This window comes from Notolabrus celidotus, chromosome 13 (assembly GCF_009762535.1).
Source record: "Notolabrus celidotus isolate fNotCel1 chromosome 13, fNotCel1.pri, whole genome shotgun sequence".
Lineage (NCBI taxonomy): Eukaryota > Metazoa > Chordata > Actinopteri > Labriformes > Labridae > Notolabrus > Notolabrus celidotus.
The window spans coordinates 34420181-34441774 of NC_048284.1; the positions used below are offsets into that span (position 1 = coordinate 34420181).

The 21594-nt window shown below is 42.0% G+C and overlaps 1 protein-coding gene across 1 annotated transcript in view; it reads left to right on the forward strand.

Annotated features, from left to right (window-relative positions):
• Positions 1 to 19760, forward strand: part of ptchd4 (patched domain containing 4) — a 64201-nt gene extending 44441 nt beyond the window's left edge. The window contains exon 3 of the mRNA XM_034699026.1: positions 18079 to 19760. Coding sequence (XP_034554917.1) covers positions 18079 to 19760 — 1682 coding nt within the window. The remainder of the gene's footprint in view (positions 1 to 18078) is intronic.
• Positions 19761 to 21594: the final 1834 nt, after the last annotated feature.

Here is a 21594-nt window from a genome sequence, read left to right on the forward strand (position 1 = left end):
TGTAATTTATTGGATTAAATTGTGTCATAGTGGGAGTGAAAAGGGCGGAATAAGAGGCTGATCTATGTGCGCATATCTCCAGGTGGTTTGTGATTTATAAACGGAACATTGCGTAAAGTTTGCTTGCAAACGGTTTTATGAAACAGGATTATTTTTGGCGCACGCCATTTCCGGGTTTTCGGAGTACGTACTCTTTTAGTAATGATTCTACGCACTCTTTTATAAATGAGACCCCAGCTCTGTTTGGAAAGAGTCTTCAGAGAACATTTGTTGGGGTTAGGCCCTGTATGAATTAAGATTGATTGATTGATTGATTGATTGATTGATTGATTGATTGATTGATTGATTGATTGATTGATTGATTGATTGATTGATTGAAAAACCAAGCATATCAATAAACCTTGTTGAAAAGAAGTTCCACATGAGGCATGTTCCACCTCATTTGAATAGACCTTTGTTTAGAATGGAAGAAGCTAACTCTTTCATTGTTTTCTCCTGTGTTCATTCTTTATGAATGAGGGCCCAGACAATGGATTAAGCTGAGATATAGTCCTGTTATCCTGACTGAACGTAGCCAGGACTTCGGCTGCACAAAAGCAGAGGCACATACGTTACCATGGAGATTTATTATGTGCAGCTTGTTAGCTCCAGACCAGGCTAACAGCTTGATTCATCTCAGAGCGTGTTTACAGTTATCTAAGCTCTCAAAACATGCATTTTTGTTTTTAATTTTCCATCACGTGGAACAAACATCATGTGGTCTCATATTACGTTCAGATATCAGGGAGGTGTTATAATTTAAAGCATGTTTCAGTGAATCAGCTGTTAAAGGTGTTGCACACAGCAGAGACGCTCAGCTGGCGGCTGCGGCTGCGCGTCAGGTCTCTATAAGCGCTTTTTAAAGAGGGTCAATACAAAACTGCTGCCAACAACGACACAGACACGAAGGTTGACAACTTTAAACAGGACATTTCTCCACCTTTAGATACAAAGCTAACAGACTGGTGGGAATTGCTAGTACACTATGTTTGCAGAGCAGCAACATCAGAGCAGTCTGAGCTTTTCTGCAGCTGGACTGATTATGACCCGTTGCACTCCCGGCTGACACCTGACCAAATACACATGTTTATTATTCTCAATAAGAACGAATAGGCAGAAAACTGGACACTGTGAGTCTGAAATATGTTTCTGTTCAGTTCTCTTGATGCAGCAAAACCACAATCAGTAGTCTGAGCCTTCACTTTATAAGACTATGTTCGTAAAGAATATCTTTGTGAGCCTGATTGATGATGATCAGCGTATTTGGCATTGTTTTTGACTAATCCATACTTGATCGTTAACATTTCCAAAGATTGATCACGGAGAATACATTAAAGGTGACATATCATGGAAAATGGACTTTTTAATGGTTCTCTACCTGAAATATGTTTCCCTGGCATGTCTACAAACCCCCTGAGAATGAAAAAAATCCATTCTGCCCCTGTTCTGATTTCTCCACCTTTCTGTAAATGTGTGTGAAACGAGCCGTTTCAGACTTCAGTGTTTTTGTTACGTAACAACAATATCCGGTCTGTCACGGAGTCAGAGCTCAGAGCTTGTTCAGCCCATAGACTGTATAAAATACAACTCAACTCCTCCTCTGTTTTTCATTCCCTGCACACATGTGTGCTAACAAGGAGCTTAGGAGGGAGGCATGCTAGTTGTAGGCTGTCTTAATAAATACAAAGGTCGCTTTGACTCCCCACGTCTGCAGATTTGAAGATCTAGTGGATGATTTTTATTTATCATGGAAAAGTGCTAGCGCTAGTTAGCATAGCCACATAGCTACATATTCGTAGCTGTGTTACCAAGACACACGTTGACATACTGACAAATAAAACAACAAGAAACACTAAATCTGTGACCAATCCTTCAGAAAGGTCCCGCTGCCTTTCTGGTAGAGGTCGGTTTTACTCCCCACGTCTGCAGATTTGAAGATCTAGTGGATGATTTTTATTTATCATGGAAAAGTGCTAGCGCTAGTTAGCATAGCCACATAGCTACATGTTGGTAGCTGTGTACCAAGACACATGTCGACATACTGACAAATAAAACAACAAGAAACACTAAATCTGTGACCAATGGTTCCGAAAGGTCCTGCTGCAGGCACCTCTCCATCAGGATCAGATTCTGGATCAGATTCAGAGGGTTGAAGTAACATGATCTGTGAGCAGCCGTGTATATTCAGCCAACATGTAAACATTAGATCAATGTGCTGGAGAGCCGAGGCCACATCCACTTCCTGAGGGGGCGTGGTCAGAGAGAAAACAGAGTGTTCTGAGGAGGGCTGAAGAAGAGGGTTTTTCAGGCATGCCAAAATCTGATTTCAAAGTGTTTTTTTGAGCATAAACTTTAAAGACATGTTTTGGGGACCTCTTAGACCAATATATATTGATGAAAAAAGCGTGATATGTCACCTTTAAAATGTACATCCCTAGTTTTAGCCCATTTTTATCAGCCTGCATTACAATACCACAGAAACATTTTCATTCAGTTAAACTGGCAGGTTTAGGTACCCTTTATCATCTTTATAGGTTTCTATTCTAGTCAATGTGTTAACTTCCACTGGATCCGCTCCGTTGCGATCCGGCTGCGTCTCTGATCCGGCAGGTCAGAGTCCTCCGGATCAGATACACAAGACTTCTATTTTTGCCGGATGCCGGAGCACGACGCATCAATCTCAACAGAGCAGATGAAGCGGGACAGGAAGTCAGGTTTCACCAAAACAAAATGAAAACATCCGGTTAATTTTCAGAATAAAACACTCTGTGTTATCACCAGATCGTATTTCACTTAACTACAACAACAAACCAGAGTCATGATGAGCGGAGCCAGGCCTGGAGTCAACAGGTCAGAGGTTTTCAGAGGACCAGAAAGACAACATGGATGAGGAGAGGAGGAGGAGAATCCTTGATTCAGTGATTACTGCAGGAAAACCTCGGTCACATGACTCCAGCTGTCCTGCAGCAGATTGGTGTCGGACCGTGGAAGTCTGATGTTAAACACACTGTTATGTGGAGTTTATAAAGATTGCTGTTTATACTGCGGTCAGACATTTGATTAGGTGGTCTCAATGAGGTTGGTGATGAGAGCAGTATATAAAGTCTCATCCACGTGTGTTTCTTCCTTCACAATGCCCTTGGTCAGATGTTTTGTTAGATGAGGAGGCGTTAATACAAAGAAGAGCTTTCTGACTTGAGGGTGCTGGGGTGGAGTCTTGGGTTGGAGGGCCACATCGTGTTCCAGACAATAAAATATGTGAGCAGGGATCTTCTGCATATCATATAAACCTCATTTTGACACTCACCTGCCTGCAAAATGTTCTTTATCTGAACTTGTTGCCATCCTCTTCTGCCCAGTTATGTTAGTATGTATTCATTTTTCATTGTGGATAAGTGTTTGTGATTAGACTTTATGATAAATCTCCTAAGAAACATCACTTTTAAGCCAAAGTGTACCCCTGTTAATACCTGCAGTACCTCCTTTAAGTGGAGCAGCCGTCACTCAGTCGCTCTATTGTCTCTGTCTGCTTTCTCACATCAGCTGTATTAGCTGTGACTCAGTCTTGTGGAAAACGTCTTCTCCGTGTCTGCATCTGTGATCGACCTTGTGATCTATTAAAGAAAGCTGTGAATGCACACTCACCTGAATTACTTACACCTGGCTTCACATAGTCGCACCTACATATCCTGTTTTGGTGCCTCAGATTGGGCCGCGATGAACTGAGAACATCAGGCCAAACCTCGCTTTCCAGTCACGTGGGATATCTGAATTCTTCTTTTGTACAACAGCCCCCTGGTCTAAGCTTGGCGTCTCCCTGTCTCTGTGGATGTGTGACGGCTGAGTAGAACAGTCAAGGTGTTTAACATCCAAACTGTGAGATTGCAGGTAACGTGAGCGCTCTGCCTCGCCTCCAGCAGCTCAGTTCGCTGTCTTTGATTTCAGTGACAGGCAGCTGCTGCACACCCTGCTGGGAGTAATGATGAAATGATGGTGTTCCATCAAACTAAGCTGTAATCCAATCGTACATGACTCAGTGACTCAGGGAAAGCAAGTCGTCTCAAATGGCTTTTAAAAAAACACTGTGTGCAGGTGTTTTTGTTTTTGAATCACAAGTGGACGAAGCTACTCCTCCCAGTTACCTCAGTCCTCAATCAAACCCAGACCCAGACTACATCAGATCTCTTTTGAAAGCCTTACTCAAAGGCTTGTGTCCTTGGGCAAGGCACTGAACCCCAAACTGCTCCCTCTGTTGTTTAGTGGTGTGAATGTGTATGAATGAGAGGAGCTAACACTGGTGGTCCCTTTCTATAGCAGCCTCTATCATCAGTGAGTGAATGTGGTGTGAATGGGTGAATGTGACGAGGAGTGTAAAAGAGCTTTGAGTGCTCAGAAAGACTAAAAAGAAAATTGTGATTTCTTTCTTTCAGACTGTGTTCCTCTTAAAAAAACACATGCTAACTACAAACTTCTCGTCCACTTCTTGTCCTAACTTCATGGAGAGCTCTCATATTTACTCCAGTCCTCCCTCAGTTTGTTGATGATGCCACAGGGTTGGTCTTCTTGATTCAGTCATTCCTTTTTAGAAAGAAGAGAATCAGACGACTGAGACTAGCTCCACAGTGTGATGCTGAAACGTCTGAGCTGAAACAAATGTGTAGAAAACTAGCTCCCTTAATGATGAAATCTTAAAGATGAGAAAGAAAAAATAGTAACCTCTTCCCCTTAATGGGTGAGGATGATTTTTTTAACTCTAAAACCAAGCTTTAAAAGCTGTTATATACCTAGACTTTTTTCACATACTAACATTCCCAACTAAATTCAATGTTTTCTTTGGTTAAACAATCGACCTGTCTGTTAGACCTAATACCAATGAACAGTGTAAGTTCACACTAATAGTGAGCTAGCTCAAAGTTTAGTTCATACAGATTAAAATCAACAAGTTCATGTTGGTTGTTTTTCAACTGCATCCGTATTCTTTTCCAGTAGAGTCTCCTCTGCTTCAATCCCTCATTCATCGACACATCCTAAACTACATGAATTACTGTTTTCAATAACGGATTCATAGACAGATATTAAGTGTAAAATCCAAGAAAATCCTAAGAAAATCTGCAGCTTTGAAAACACACATAGATCTGACTTTAACTCCCTGATACACAGAGACAATCCCCTAGACTAAAAGGACGGATGGTGAAGAAACACTGAACAAACAAACACTAAAATCTACACCTCTCTAAAACCAGACCAGTTTTAAACCCTTTGGGGTCTGTCCTGATTTGTTCAAAAACTCCTTCAAAAGTTCACAGCAGCTGCTCACAGGTACCGCTCACTACATCTGGATTACTAGACACATAGGTCATGCAGAATGCCTGTTGGGTGCCGTAATAATAATAATATAATAATACATTTTATTTAAAGGCGCCTTTCTCAGCACTCAAGGACACCGCACAGATAGAAATATATATATACACGAATTCATATTAAAGGAAACAAAATCAGAGTCAGAAATGAAAACAATATAAACTAACAAGGGGTAAGAAAAAATAGAAACAATAACAAAATGACAGAGCAATTGGAGTCAGACGGAGTAAGCGGTTTTGAACAGATATGTTTTGAGTTGTGATTTGAAATGGGGGAAAGAATCTGTGTTTCTGAGTTGAGGTGGTCATGAGTTCCAGAGACGGGGAGCAGAGCGGCTGAATGCTCGGCTCCCCATAGTGGTGAGACGGGCGGAGGGGACAGACAGGTGTATGGAGCAAGAGGATCTGAGGGAGCGGGAGGGAGTGGGAACATGGAGGAGGTCGGACAGATATGGGGGGGCGAGGTTGTGGATGGTCTTGAATGTTAACAGGAGGACTTTGAACTGAATGCGGAACTGAACAGGGAGCCAGTGGAGCTGTTGGAGGACAGGAGTGATGTGGTGGATGGAGGGGGTTCAGGCAATATATACGGGCAGCTGAATTCTGGACCAGTTGGAGTTTATGGAGGGATTTGTGAGGGAGGCCGAAGAGGAGAGAGTTGCAGTAGTCCAGACGGGAAGTGACAAGGCTGTGGACAAGGATGGCGGCAGTGTGGGGGGTGAGGGAGGGGCGGAGACGATTGATGTTACGAAGATGGAAGTAGGCAGTCCGGGTGATGTTATTGATGTGTGATTGAAAGGATAATGTGCTGTCAAGGATGACACCCAGACTCTTAACCTGGGGGGAGGGTGAGACGGAGGAGTTATCAATGGTGAGGGAGAAACTATTGGATTTGGATAGAGTGGATTTGGTGCCAATAAGGAGAACCTCGGTTTTATTGCTGTTTAATGTAAGGAAATTTAGGGTGAACCAGGTTTTTATTTCAGAGATGCAATCAGTGAGGGAGGTGGGCGGGAGAGTGGACGAGGGGTTAGTGGTGAGGTAGAGCTGGGTGTCATCTGCGTAACAGTGGAAGTGAATGTTGAATTTGCGGAAGATATTACCGAGGGGAAGGAGGTAGATGATGAAGAGAAGGGGCCCCAGGACAGAGCCCTGGGGCACCCCTGTAGTGACGGAGGAAGCAGTGGATTTAAAGGACTTGAGCTGAGTGAACTGTGTGCGGCCAGAGAGGTAAGATGTGAACCAGTCTAACGGAGTGTGGGTGATACCAATGGAGGATAGCCTAGTGAGGAGGGTGGTGTGACAGATGGTATCGAAGGCTGCACTTAGGTCGAGGGGGATGAGGATGGTGAGGAGTCCAGAATCAGCTGCCACAAGGAGGTCGTTAGTGATTTTAAGGAGTGCTGTTTCAGTGCTATGGAGTGGGCGGAAACCGGACTGGAACTGTTCATACAGGTTATTGTGGGTTAGGTGAGAGTGGAGTTGGGAGGCAACTGTTTTTTCCAGGATTTTGGAGATGAAGGGTAGATTGGAGATAGGACGGAAGTTGTTGAAGTTGGAGGGGTCGGCGCCAGTTTTTTTCAGGATTGGGGTAATGGCAGCAGTTTTGAAGGATGTAGGCACAGTTCCAGTGGTGAGAGAGGAGTGGATGATGGCAGAGATGAGAGGGACCAGGGAGGGGAGGGAGGCTTTAACAAGTTGTGTGGGGAGGGGGTCCAGTTGACAGGTGGATGGCTTGGATTTCTGGATGAGTTCTGTGATTTCAGAGAGAGTGGGGAGCTGGAAGGAGGAGAATGAGTGTGTCGATGGGTGAAAGTCGGCTGAGATGCTGAGGTGGGGGTGAGGGCCAAGGTGCTGGTGGAGATTCTTGATTTTTGAATTGAAGAAGGACATAATGGAGTTGCAGAAGGAGGTTGTGTACAAGTGAGCGGGGAGAGAGTCCTTGGGTTGGGTGATATTGTTGAGCAGAGAGAATAGTGACTTGGTGTTTCCGTTATTTGCAGTGATTAAACTGGAGTAGTGGTGGGTTTTGGTGCTGGCGATGGAGTCCGTGTAAGATAATATGTGGTTATTGTACATTTCTTTATGAATAGTGAGACCAGTTTTCAAACATCAGCTACAGTAAACACAGCATTTAGTAACTCTCTATACCTGTTGGATCCTCCGAGTGGTCGATCACTGCATCCAGAGTGAACTACGCTCACGTCCCCGTTGGCATTACAGAGATCGCTTTAGCTTGGTTTGAACAAGCTGCAACCTCCAATCTTAAAATATGAAGCCCATGTGGAAGTGTTACAAACTGCAGTTCATCAAGTGTCCACTTGAGGCTGGCAGCAGAAACACCAGAAACCACATACACACCCACTCAAAGAGACAATCTTCACAGCAGAAATGTTATGGCTGACTTGACTGACAGGCGGGAACATTGTAGCTGTTAGCGAGGAGGCTAAAGGCCCGCCTCTTTACCTCACACTAGCTCCACAGAAGTTAGGTTGTGTTCAGACTTTCCAATATGGCTCCCACCGACGATCCGCTTCAAAACAGCGCTTCAGAAACAAATGGGTGATGTCACGGAAACTACGTCCATTAATTATACAGGCTAAGGGTTTGAATCACATGTTTCAAAACGACCTCAGTTTGTAAATGTTAATGAAAGTCCTCTCTGTACTTTGCTTGCTGTGGTAACAAAAGGTCAGAGTTGTACTGTGTTATGTTGTTTAATCTAAATTCAAAGGGAGGCAGCAAAAGTTCATGACTTTGAAGTCCTGCAGGTTTTGCTCTGTGTTCCTCCCTGACTTACATTGGGGCAAAAAAGTATTTAGTCAGCCACTGATTTTGAAAGTTCTCCCACTTAGAAAGATGAGAGAGGTCTGTAATTTCATCAGAGGTACACTTCAACTATGAGAGACAAAATGAGAAAAAAAATCCAGGAAATCACATTGTAGGATTTTTAAAGAATTGATTTGTAAATGATGGTGGAAAATAAGTATTTGGTCAATAACAAAAGTTCAACTCAATACTTTGTAACATAACCTTTGTTGTCAATGACAGAGGTCAAAGGTTTCCTGTAAGTCTTCACCAGGTTTGCACACACTGTAGCTGGTATTTTGACCCATTCCTCCATGCAGATCTCCTCTACAGCAGTGATGTTTTGGGGCGGTCGCTGGGCAACACGGACCTTCAACTCCCTCCACATATTTTCTATGGGGTTGAGGTCTGGAGACTGGCTAGGCCACTCCAGGACCTTGAAATGCTTTTTAGGGAGCCACTCCATCGTTGCCCGAGCGGTGTGTTTGGGATCATTGTCATGCTGGAACACCCAGCCACGTTCCATCTTCAATGCTCTCACTGATGGAAGGAGGTTTTGGCTTGAAAATTCACGATACATGGCCCCGTTCATTCTTCCCTTAACACGGATCAGTCGTCCTGTCCCCTTTGCAGAAAAACAGCCCCAAAGCATGAGGTTTCCACCCCCATGCTTCACAGTAGGTATGGTGTTCTTGGGATGCAACTCAGCATTCTTCTTCCTCCAAACACGACGAGTTGAGTTTTTACCAAAAAGTTTTATTTTGGTTTCATCTGACCACATGATATTCTCCCAATCCTCTTCTGGATCATCCATATGCTCTCTGGCAAACTTCAGACGGGCCTGGACATGTACTGGCTTAAGCAGGGGGACACGCCTGGCGCTGCAGGATTTGAGTCCCTCTCGGCGTAGTGTTACTGATGGTAGCCTTTGTTACTTTGGTCCCAGCTCTCTGCAGGTCATTCATCAGGTCCCTCCGTGTGGTTCTGGGATTTTTGCTCACAGTTCTCATGATCATTTTGACCCCACGGGATGAGATCTTGCGTGGGGCCCCAGATCGAGGGACATTATCAATGGTCTTGTATGTCTTCCATTTTCTTACAATTGCTCCCACAGTGGATTTATTCACACCAACCTGCTTGCCTATTGTAGATTCACTCTTCCCAGCCTGGTGCAGGTCCACAATTTTCTTCCTGGTGTCCTTGGACAGCTCTTTGGTCTTGGCCATGGTTGAGTTTGGAGTCTGACTGTTTGAGGCTGTGGACAGGTGTCTTTTATACAGATAACCAGTTCAAACAGGAGCCATTAATACAGGTAACGAGTGGAGGACAGAAGAGCTTCTTAAAGAAGAAGTTACAGGTCTGTGAGAGACAGAAATCTTGCTTGTTTGTGGGTGACCAAATACTTATTTTCCACCATCATTTACAAATAAATTCTTTAAAAATCCTACAATGTGATTTCCTGGATTTTTTTTCTCATTTTGTCTCTCATAGTTGAAGTGTACCTCTGATGAAAATTACAGACCTCTTCCTGTTCCTACATGAACATTTTAACCATACATTCAGCAGGAAGTTGGGTTTTAAAGGAACCCTTTTAAGAAAGCTAAAGTAGCATCAAACAGAGCTGAGGTCTAATGGTTGGATTGACCAAAAGGATAAACTCTAATTACCTGTTTTGTTCTCTCTGTGACAGTATACATATTTTGGTTGTCTTGAGTTATTTTCGTGCACGGTGTGTCACCTGCTGCTTGTGAAGTCTTTTCACTTCAAAGATGAGCGATTGACAGCGAGGTCTGTCTCTAATTTTAATTCAGACTCAAATAGATTTGTTTTTAATCTCACATAACTTTGAAATGTTATGATGAATGTATGAACATGAAAGGGGAACAGTGATAACCATATGTGGTCTGTGTCCATCAGAAACACCCAGGCCATGAGTTCATGCAAGGTGAGGCTGCTGCTGAGGCTGTAATGAAGAGCATAACAGTCATCCAGCCTGGAGGACATAAAAGCACAGGTGGTGTTCCCTCGGTCCATAAAAGAGGGTCATGACCTGATTTTAGTAAGATACCTCAAATCTAACAAGACCGGAGTACTTAGGCAACCTGAGAGTCGCTCCACATCTCCATCACTCAGTGTTTAAATCACACAGGAACACAAGCTTTTAATGTGATACTGGAGTCAGGTGAGGTGATAGACTGAGAACAATACAGGCACTTGGAACAGGGAGAAGGTGCATAGATATTAAACTGGATGTTCAATAAAAGTAGAGATGGAAAAAACAGTCAGCCCCGTTCAAAAGCACAAGTATGCACTTAGTGGTGAGATGGATTCATAACTCTGAATCAGTATCAATCTTTGTGATGGGCTCCTGAAAAGGTCAGAGGTAGATAAAGTGGACCCTCTTTTTATCTGTCAACTGGCCATTTTGTGGCCAAATATCAATCCACAATCCAGTAAGTGGTACATTTAGAGCATATCACTGCTCTAAATGTTGGAAGCAGCACCGTGTGACGCATTAAGGGGCGCCATTTGAATAGTTGTGCACACTGAATGTAACAGCCACAATTCTTAAATATAAATATAAATGTTATATATAAATGTTAAATCAAAATGTGAAATATAAATGTTGAATATGAATATAAATGTTAAATATAAATATAAATGTTTAATGTTAAATATAAATGTTTAATGTTAAATATAAATGTTAAAATTATGTAAATGTTCAATCTTAAATCTAAATGTTGAATCTAAATCTTAAATTTAAAATTTCAAATGTTGCTCAACAATCCTAAATATTTAGCTAATATGTAAATTCACACTGCTGTCTAGCAGAAATACCAAAATAAAAGCTCCATAAAGCGATACAGACTTAGCATTAGCAACTTAGCTTGTCCGTACCATAGACTGAGTCAGTTCTGTCTCTGAGCGTTGTGAAATCTCTTATACTACCTTTAAAACATTTTGACGAGGGGCAGTCAGTCCGGCTGTAACCTGTACGAGTCAGTACTGACAGACTGTGATTGGTATATCTGTTTCGCTTTATGAAGCTTTTATTTTGGTATTTCCTCTAGTCGCCAGTGTTAATTTGCATATTAGCTATATATTAGGGAAATGGTACCAACATATTCACACATGTTTTCAACTCGCTATAAGTTCCTCTGCTGCTTCATCACTCTGTCTGTTGTCTCCTTTGTCCACACTGTCACTTCTGTGTAATGTTTATGCAGCCTAGCGAAAAGTAGCATATGTATAATATTTAGGATCACAGAGCAACATTTAACATTTAGATTTAACATGTAGATTCATATTTAACATTTTGATTTAAAGTTTATGTATATATTTAACATTTATATTTATACATAAGATTTATATTTAGATTTTACATTTTGATTTAATATTTATATTTATATATGACATTTATATTTATATTTTACATTTTAATTTAACATTTAAAATTTAGATTTATACATAACATTTCTATTTCTATTTAACAATTTAATTTAATATTAATATTTATACATAACATTTATAGTTATATTTAACATTTACATTTATCTTTATACATAAAATGTATATTTATATTTAACATTTTGATTTTATATTAATATTTATATTTATACATAACATTTATATGTATATTTAACATTTTGATTTAAAATGTACATTTATATTTGACATTTATATTTACATTTAACACTTTGATTTAACATTTAACATTTATATTCATACATAACATTTTGATTTTCCATTTATATTTAACATTTACATTTATAAATACCATTTATATTTAACATTTTGATTTAATATTTATATTTATGTATGACATTTATATTTAACATTTTGATTTAAAATTTAACATTTATATTTACAGATAACATTTGTATTTATATTTAACATTTTGATTTAACATTTATATTTATACATAACATTTATATTTATAATTAACATTTTGATTTAGTATTTATATTTATACATTACATTTATATTTATTTATTTTGATTTAACATTTATATTTATATTTAACATTTTGATTTAACATTTATATTTATATTTATAATTAGCAGTTAGATTTAACAGTGATTGTAACTAAAAATTCACTCTACATTTTAATGAAGTTTTGGAGCTAAATGTGTAGAAATGTAGCGATTATTTTCAGTGTGCTCAACTTAACAAACGGCGCCCCATAATGCCTCTGTAGTCATGTGATGTTGGCTGATATCATCTCAGAGGCGTGTCTCAACATGTGCTGATGCTGATGTGACTTATCTCCACACCTCTTTCTGTAAATATTTAATATAGCTGTACAGTTTTGGTCTGATTATTATATTAGATAGTGTAGGAGCAGTAGTTGTGGTTTGGACATTAAACACAGTGTTCGTCTCCCTCTGTGCTTTGACCTTTCGAGCCGGGTCATGAAAATCAATACTCTGCATGCTCTGTATCCTGAAAGAAGGTGCATTAACCCTTTATGTGATGAGAGGATAGGACATTTATCATATCTCCTATTGTTTGCACAGATTTATCAGCTTCAGTGACTATTTTTTATTTATAGGAGGTTTGTTGGTGTTTAATGTTAAAACCACAGAGGTCAGGGCCTCATCTCCCAAAACACCCGCCTCACTCTGGAAACAGCTGATCCAAATGCAAACCTTGTATTTGCAGCTTAACATGCTGCTAACAGGCATTTCTAATCTGCAGCAGATAAGATCCCTGCTCTAAGCTGTTCACAGCATGTTGAACAACCTGCAGTCCTACATTGAGGAAAAGCTGAGTTAAAACAGGAAGACATTTGTTGTTGGATTGTGTTTTTGTTCCAGAGTGTGTGTGTGTGTGTGTGGGAGTCTGTGTGTGGGTGAAGATGGAGAGAGCAACAGCAAATTAGAGTCTGGTCTTCCCTGCAGACACACAGTCATGGTTATAAAGTGGAGAGAAGAGGGTTTCTACATCTTGTGTGTGAGAGAGAGAGTCATTGTTTAGGAGACATCACAGTGACATTGGTCCAGTTTTTTAACTCCAATAGTCAGAAATTCTTCTCTGCGTTCCTCTCTGTCACTGGATTGATGCTCTGCATACCGAGAGAGCTTCTCTGTTCCTCCCTTTTTACTCACTGGATGAACCTAAACAACAGGATTTGATTGATCGAGCAAACATAAATAGAAAAAGAGAGAGAGGTATATTTAATGACAGGGAAAGCATGGACCTTAAAATAAACTGATCCTAGTGTGTAAAGATTTGATATTTAATGACCTGTTAAAAGTGTTTGACCTAAGAGTGAAGATAAACTATTAATGCTAACTTTCATAAAATAAAAACAATCAAGTGTACTATTATTGAAGAGTCTGAAAATTGTAGGTCTGAAAATTGAAGGTACCTCGTCTACGACAGAGATCCAGAGGAAGCTGTAAAACAAGGGAGCTCAGGGACTCCACAAAGGTCTATGGTTAATGATTTCAAAATGACAAGGAGGGTTAAAGTAAGTAATGGGAGGGGAGTGAGCTAGGATCCCAGTGTGTCAGTGTGTCAGTTCCCCCAGCAGTCTAGGCCTATAGCAGCATAACTAAGAGCTGGTCCAAGCCTGATCCAGCTCTAACTATAAGCTTTATCAAAAAGGAAAGTTTGAAGCCTACTCTTAAAAGTAGAGAGATGGATGGATAGATGGATGGATGGATGGATGGATGGATGGATGGATGGATGAATGATGGATGAATGATGGATGAATGATGGATGGATGGATGATGAAAGGATGAAGGATGGATGAAAGGATGGATGGATGAAAGGATGGATGAAAGGATGAAGGATGGATGAAGGATGGATGGATGGATGATGAAAGGATGAAGGATGGATGAAAGGATGGATGGATGAAAGGATGGATGGATGAAAGAATGGATGAAAGGATGGATGGATGGATGGAAGGATGGATGAATGAAAGGATGGATGGATGGATGGATGGATGGATGGATGGATGGATGGATGGATGGATGGATGGATGGATGGATGGATGGTTGAATGGATGAAAGGATGGATGGATGGATGGAAGGATGGATGGATGGATGGATGGATGGATGGATGGATGGATGGATGGATGGATGGATGGATGGATAGATGGATGGATGGATGGATGGATGGATGAAAGGATGGATGGATGGATGGACGGACGGATGGATGGATGGATGGATGGATGGATGGATGGATGGATGGATGGATGGATGGATGGACGAAAGGATGGATGGATGGATGGAAGGATGGATGGATGAAAGGATGATGGATGGATGGATGGATGGATGGATGGATGGATGGATGGATGGATGGATGGATGGATGGTTGAATGAAAGGATAGATGGATGGATGGATGAAAGGATGGATGGATGGATGGATGGATGGATGGATGGATGGATGGATGGATGGATGGATGGATGAAAGGATGGATGGATGGATGGATGGATGGAGGATGGATGGATGGTTGGATGAAAGGATGGATGGATGAAAGGATGGATGGAGGGATGGTTGAAATGATGGATGGATGGATGGAGGGATGGAGGGGTGGATGAAATGATGGATGGAGGGATGGATGAAATGATGGATGAATGGATGGATGAATGGATGGATGGATGGAGGATGGATGAATGGATGGATTGATGAATGGATGGATGGATGGATGGATGGATGGATGGATGGATGAATGGATGGATGAATTTATGAAAGGGTGTCTGCCTCCTGGACCCTGACTGGTAGATGATTCCAAAGGAGAGGGGCCTGATAACTGAAGGTTCTACCTCCCATACTACTTTTAGAGACTTTAGGTAGGACCAGCAGGCCTGCATGTTGGGGGTGTAGTGTTCTAGAGGAGTTCTGTCGACTTGCTAAATTTAATTTTATATTTAGTATTTTAAAATAAATGTTAGCATAGGAACATACTGATGATCCAGTCTTCTCTGAATAGTAATATTTGAATTTTTGAGCACCAAAATTGATTTTAGAGCTGAAAAATGTTCAACAAACCCTTGCTGCAATTGTCCCGCCATCAGAATGTAGCATTTCACAGATAAATGAAGAGTGTAGGAGTGAGGGCGGGTGTTCCTGTGTGGGAGTTTTGCAACATAGAGTGTTGATCATGTTTATATTTTAGAGTGGTGAAGATCTCAGTTTTTACCTCCATGAATGAGCCTGCTGTCTGACAGAGATGTGGCTCCTGTAGTGCATCAAAGAGAGGCTGCTATCTTAGATATGAAGAAAAAATGATTCCACTTTCAGATAAACCAGTGTGTTTGAATTGACATGTTTCATTTAACTTTCCCTCAGTATGGTAAAAATGCCTGCAAAGTACAAACAGCAGCACACGTTTCATTTGTCATTTCATAACTCGGTCAGCTTTGTCCTGATGAAGCAATATGTACGACCTTTCACCTTTTGGTATTCAACCCTGGATTTGTCTGACTTTGGTTTAGCTGCCTAAAAAAATCATGTGCAATTCTCTGACTTCATCTTCATATTATAAACCTTTTTTATGTTTGGTGACTCCAATAATCCAAATTGGACCTGATTTATAAAGGGAACAAGATATTGTAAAGCCATTTCACCAGAACACTCCACCCTAAGCTTCTGCTTGTGTTTTTGGTGCACCTTGCTGGATTTTATGGTCATGATTAGAAGCCAGCTGGGTTTGTCTTGTTCTGTTCATATATTTGAGTGAGCCATCCACCAAAAAGCTAAATCTGTTACAAAAAAAACTATGTCATCACACAGCTAACAATATGTTGCTAATCTAATGTGCTAAAGATAAAGTAGGAGAGCTTTGCACCCATCCAAACATACCTGTAGGTATGACCTTAGAAACACATGTTTTAAAAGATATGAGTGTCTTGAACAAACCGACCTCCTCTTCTCCTTGCAGCGGACCCTCTCTTCCCTTTCCATCTCTGCCCAGGAGTTCTGTTGTAGTTGTCTGTCCCTGTGCCCAGAGGAAGTTGCATCATACACAGTATATGTTTATTGTTTCTTACCAACTCAAGCACAATCCTTCCTCAAAAAGGGTCCACTACATTCCAAAGTCCTCCTTCTCTTTGTACTTGCTGGTCTGGCTTGAGCTGTTAAATGATACTGGTGTGTTCAGCACAAAAGGCTGTTTTTAAAGAGCTGCCAATTATTGAATTATTGCACATTGATTCATTTACGTTCATTCTTCTGTAAATGTTTTTTTTTTGGGGGGGGGGGGGGAGTTGCTCAAACCCTGACGTCACCTGTGAGTCCCCTCCAGGTGAAATCACGAGCACAAGACTTTTGGTGCTTTAGGGTCAAGCATTCTGTTGAACAAGTTGTGCTTAAGTTCAAACGTGGCCTAGTTTGAACGCTATTTTCCATTTAGGATGGAGGACATTTTGGTTGTTGCACCAGCTGAGATAGTTCCAATGCACACCTAATTTACAACTGTGTTAAACATGTTCAGTGTAGATGTTCTTAATTCCTACAGTGTTGACAGTCAGTGAAGGCATCAGGAGAGGTGTAGAGTGTGTGAGCGGGAGAGAGGAGAGACAAGAGGAGACGTTCTTCATTCATTCAAACATTGATTGTTGTTTTGTTGGTTGGCGTGATCACGGCCGACAGTGACCGGTTATTAAAACTCAACGTGTTCACCAATCGGCTCGTCATCCCTACAGCCTCCGGACAGACGCTACAGTACATCTACATTTCTGTAGGACTTACTAAATGTCATTAATTCTTCTGCTTGTCAGAGCCCCCGTGGTGAGAGCTTTTTAGACTCTGATCCGGACTACAGTCCTGAGCAAAGCACTTCATCGGGTCAGAGGGGACAGGCCCGAGGTGGAGCGAGAGGGACAGTCAGTAGAGTCAGTGGAAGTAGAGGCAGGAGACGGGGACGAGGAGTGCACGCCGGGGAAATGTACGTGCAGGAGGCGGGCAGAACAGCAGGACGGGATTTGAATGGTTTAAAATATTGGCACCCAAAAAACAGTGATTGGTTGGTGTTTTCCCAGGTTTACTCCGGCTGTAGATAGCAGCTTTTTTTTACCTCTTTTTTTAAGAAGACATTATGTATTGATTACCATCAGGACATAAAGATCATTTTAACCAGTATAACAAAAAGTGGATCTAAATCTGACTACCAACCCCAGCTTTAAAGAGACATTAGATGAAATGATGGTTTTAAAAGACACCGATCAAAGAGGGGTGAAGACGTTTTTTGTTTTTTTTAAGTTATATTTTTGGGCGTTTTTGCTTTTATTGATAGGACAGCTGTAGATAGAGTGGGGGAAGACATGCAGCAAATCAGGGCCGGGAATCGAACCGGCGACCTCCACAATGAGGATTATTGCCGCAGTATGTGGGGCGCTTAGACCTCTAGGGCACCAGCACCCCGAGTAAAGACGGTTTTAACTGTAAGTCGTGCAGAGCTGCTACAGAGGTATCAGGAGGACATGAAGCCGAAACATGAGCACGACATCCCTCTTTAAAGCTAGCTAGCATGATTTGGTTTGTGAGGTTCTTTTTGTCAATACAATTTTTTTATGAATGATTGGATGAATGAATGATAAAAATATTAGACAATGTAATGTGCCTTATTCTTCAAATCACGATGTTCAGATTATGATCATTAAAAAGAGAAGAGATCCAAATGTCATAAACTCCTGGTGCCCTGTATGTTGTGTCTTTTAATTCATATTTGATTAATAAAGTAAGATTAGAATGAAAAAGATGAGGAAGTCTAAAGAGCTGTTTTCACACTGTTCCTTTGCAGTTGTATGTAATGCTGATTGTATGAAAATTCTGCATCTTTTAACCATCTTTATGTCCTCCTCATGCTAACTCATCAGGGCACTCAAACATCCCGCTGACACGTCTCTCTCTTTTCTTCCAGGTCATGGGACTAAAGGGGTTTTTGAGCTGCTGGCAGGCTGGAGGAGAACGAGGGAAAACCTTCCCTTCAAGGAGCGCGTGGCGGACGCTTTTGCCGACGTCATGGTGTGTTACACCATGACCAGCTCACTTTACATTATCACCTTTGGCATGGGAGCTAGTCCTTTTACCAACATCGAGTCTGTGAAGATTTTTTGCCAGAGCATGTGTGTTGCCATCCTGGTCAACTACTTTTATGTGTTCTCTTTCTACGGCTCCTGCCTGGTGTTTGCTGGACAGCTGGAGCAGAACCGCTACCACAGTGTTTTTTGTTGTAAGATCCCCTCAGTGGAGTACCTGGACCGCCAGCCCACGTGGTTTAAAACCATGATGAGTGACGGCCATGACCTGTCCACGCATCACGATAGCATCCCTTATCAAAACCACTTTATCCAGCACTTTCTGCGTGAGCACTACACAGAGTGGATTACCAACACCTACGTCAAACCCTTCGTGGTCATCCTGTACCTCATTTACGCCTCTTTCTCGTTCATGGGATGTTTACAAATCAGTGACGGATCCAATATAGTGAACCTGCTGGCTAGTAACTCTCCGAGTGTGACCTATGCTATGACCCAGCAGAAATACTTCAGCAACTACAGTCCTGTGATTGGGTTTTACATTTACGAGCCCATTGAGTACTGGAACTCCACCGTGCAGGACCACCTGAAAACTCTCAGTCATGGTTTCAACAAGATCTCCTGGATTGACAACTTCTTCCACTACTTGAGGGTGGTGAATGTGAGTGCAACAACGAAAGGCGATTTCATCACCATACTCAAAGGCTCGTTCCTGCGCAGCCCAGAGTACCAGCACTTCACCGAGGACATCATATTCTCCAAGAACCGCGAGACTGACGAGTATGACATTATCGCCTCCAGGATGTACTTGGTGGCGCGGACGACAGAGAAGAAGCGTGAAGAAGTGGTGGAGCTTCTGGAGAAACTCCGTCCGTTAATGCTCATCAACAGCATCAAGTTCATCGCCTTCAACCCTACGTTTGTGTTCATGGACCGCTACAGCTCTTCTGTGATCTCGCCCATCCTGACCTCAGGCTTCAGCGTTCTCACAATCCTCATCCTCACTTTTTTTCTGGTGATCAATCCCTTGGGGAACTTCTGGCTCATTCTCACAGTGACCTCTGTAGAGCTGGGTGTTTTGGGTTTAATGACTCTGTGGAACGTTGGCATGGACAGCATCTCTATCCTGTGCCTTATTTATACCCTCAATTTTGCTATGGATCACTGTGCACCACACCTATACACTTTTGTGCTAGCCACCGAGCACACGAGGACGCAGTGCATCAAGTTGGCACTGGAGGAGCACGGGGCGGCTATCCTGCAGAACACATCCTGCTTCGTGATCGGGATAATGCCCCTGGTATTTGTGCCTTCCAATCTGACCTACACACTGTTCAAGTGCTCCCTCCTCACCGCAGGCTGCACCGTGCTGCACTGCTTTGTCATCTTGCCTGTCTTCCTGACCTTCTTCCCGCCGTCTAAAAAGAGACACAAGAAAAAAAAGCGGGCCAAGCGCAAAGAGCGGGAGAGGGAGCGGGAACGGGAGAGGGAGAGGGAGAGGGAGAGGGAGGAGATAGAGTGCATTGAAGTCAGGGACAATCCTGATCCTGTCACAAACGTTTGAGTGGTTTGTACTTTCTAAGCAATGAGTCGTGACTCTGTGTCTGTCAGATGTTGGTTGATAACAGGTGTTTCCCAATGGTGAGGTACCTCCTGGAGTGCTACAGAGTGCAAGATGTCCCTTGCAGAAATGGCATTGGTCACTCCCAACCATAGCAGCTAAGCTGGCAAGAGTAGAGTGCCGCCCCATCGGTCAGTCATTCAGTTTGGACAGTGTGTCTCATTTGCACAAACTGCAACATGCTCACAGGGCAACCCCCCGGTGTTAACATGCCTCCTGGGTGATCAGATCACAGGCCGATAGCTCTGACTTCACACTTTGCATTATCATGTGTCTCCAAATGCATCTCCACCGACACTGTGTAATCAGAACTAACCCTCCCAAAAGACGCAGCCCCTTTGACCTTCATCAGCCTTTAAGAAAAACATCAAATTAAAAACTGGATTCTCACAGTCCTTCATACACGATGATGAACTAGTCACACTGTTAAAAGCATGTGGAGATGTAGAGCATGTTTTGGACATGTGTGTGTGTATGAGTGTGTATATATTAGGGGTGTAACGATTCATCTCCTACATCGATGTATCGATTTATATTCCTATGATCCGACTACATGGATCTGTGCTCGGCTAGTTGTCCTTCCAGACGACATATATGATCTAACATCGTTTTTAAAGGTAATAAATGGATTGTATCCATACTAGGAAATAACACATTGGATTTAAGCACGGCAGACTTTATATGGATGTGTTTTTTTTACACTTTTAATTATAAAGACGTTAAACGTTACTCAATTCAGGCTGTCTGTCTGTGACATCATCACCACGCGCCAGCAGACAACAAAACATAGCATGGTGGACGACAGAGGAGAAGCCGGCGAGCCAGAAATGATCCAACCACCATTGTGGTCCAGTGTGTGGAAACACTTTGGCTTTTACAAAGACAGAGATGTTCTAAATAAGTCGCTCTCTGTTTGTAGGATATGTAAAGGTAAAGTAAAGTTACCACGGCAACACCACAAATCTATCCAACCACCTACTAAGGCGCCATGGGGTTTCACACAACGCCGACCGTCCAGGCCCCTCTTGCAGCGTTCATCAAGGTAACATCAGCTCTGCAGAAGCCTCAGGCCTCTCCAGCATGTTTAGTCAGAGACTAGGACAAAAACATCACGGCAACAACAGGAATCTAGGACTGTCCAGTATCAAGGGATTTATCTCACAGTCACACTGGATGAACTTTTGGCTGAAAAGTTACTGAATCGATTTCAAGTCACTGAATCATCTCGATTGCATCGTTCTAAATGAACCAATATCGTCCTTTAATCATATCGGCAACCTTAAATCATGATATGAATCGAATTGTTGTTATAAAGAATCGTTACACCCCTAATATATATATATGTACACACACATGTTCACACATAATGGTCTTAGGACAAATGAGCGTACACACTGCCACACCAATGTGAACAACAGTGCCCCAGACCTCCTCCACATGTGGCCTGAGTGCTCAGATCTCAATCTGTCCTCTGGAAACACTGAGGTGCGTTCAGACTCGTGCTCCAGGCTGTCCACTCGTGATCTTATCACCTATGACTGATGTTAATGCCAACTGTTGACAGAACCACAGTATCTCATCCCTCCCTCACTATTTGGTTTATAGAAACCACTTACCAGAACGTATATATATGCTCAATCTGGAAGTGAATTATACGCATACATGGTGTTATTCTATTTAGCTTAAATTAGCAATGCTATATTCATCTCCTGCAGTCTTGTTCTAAACAGTAGGGAGTTACAAGTGAAGCAGTCTGTATAGCCAAGGATACTCAGAC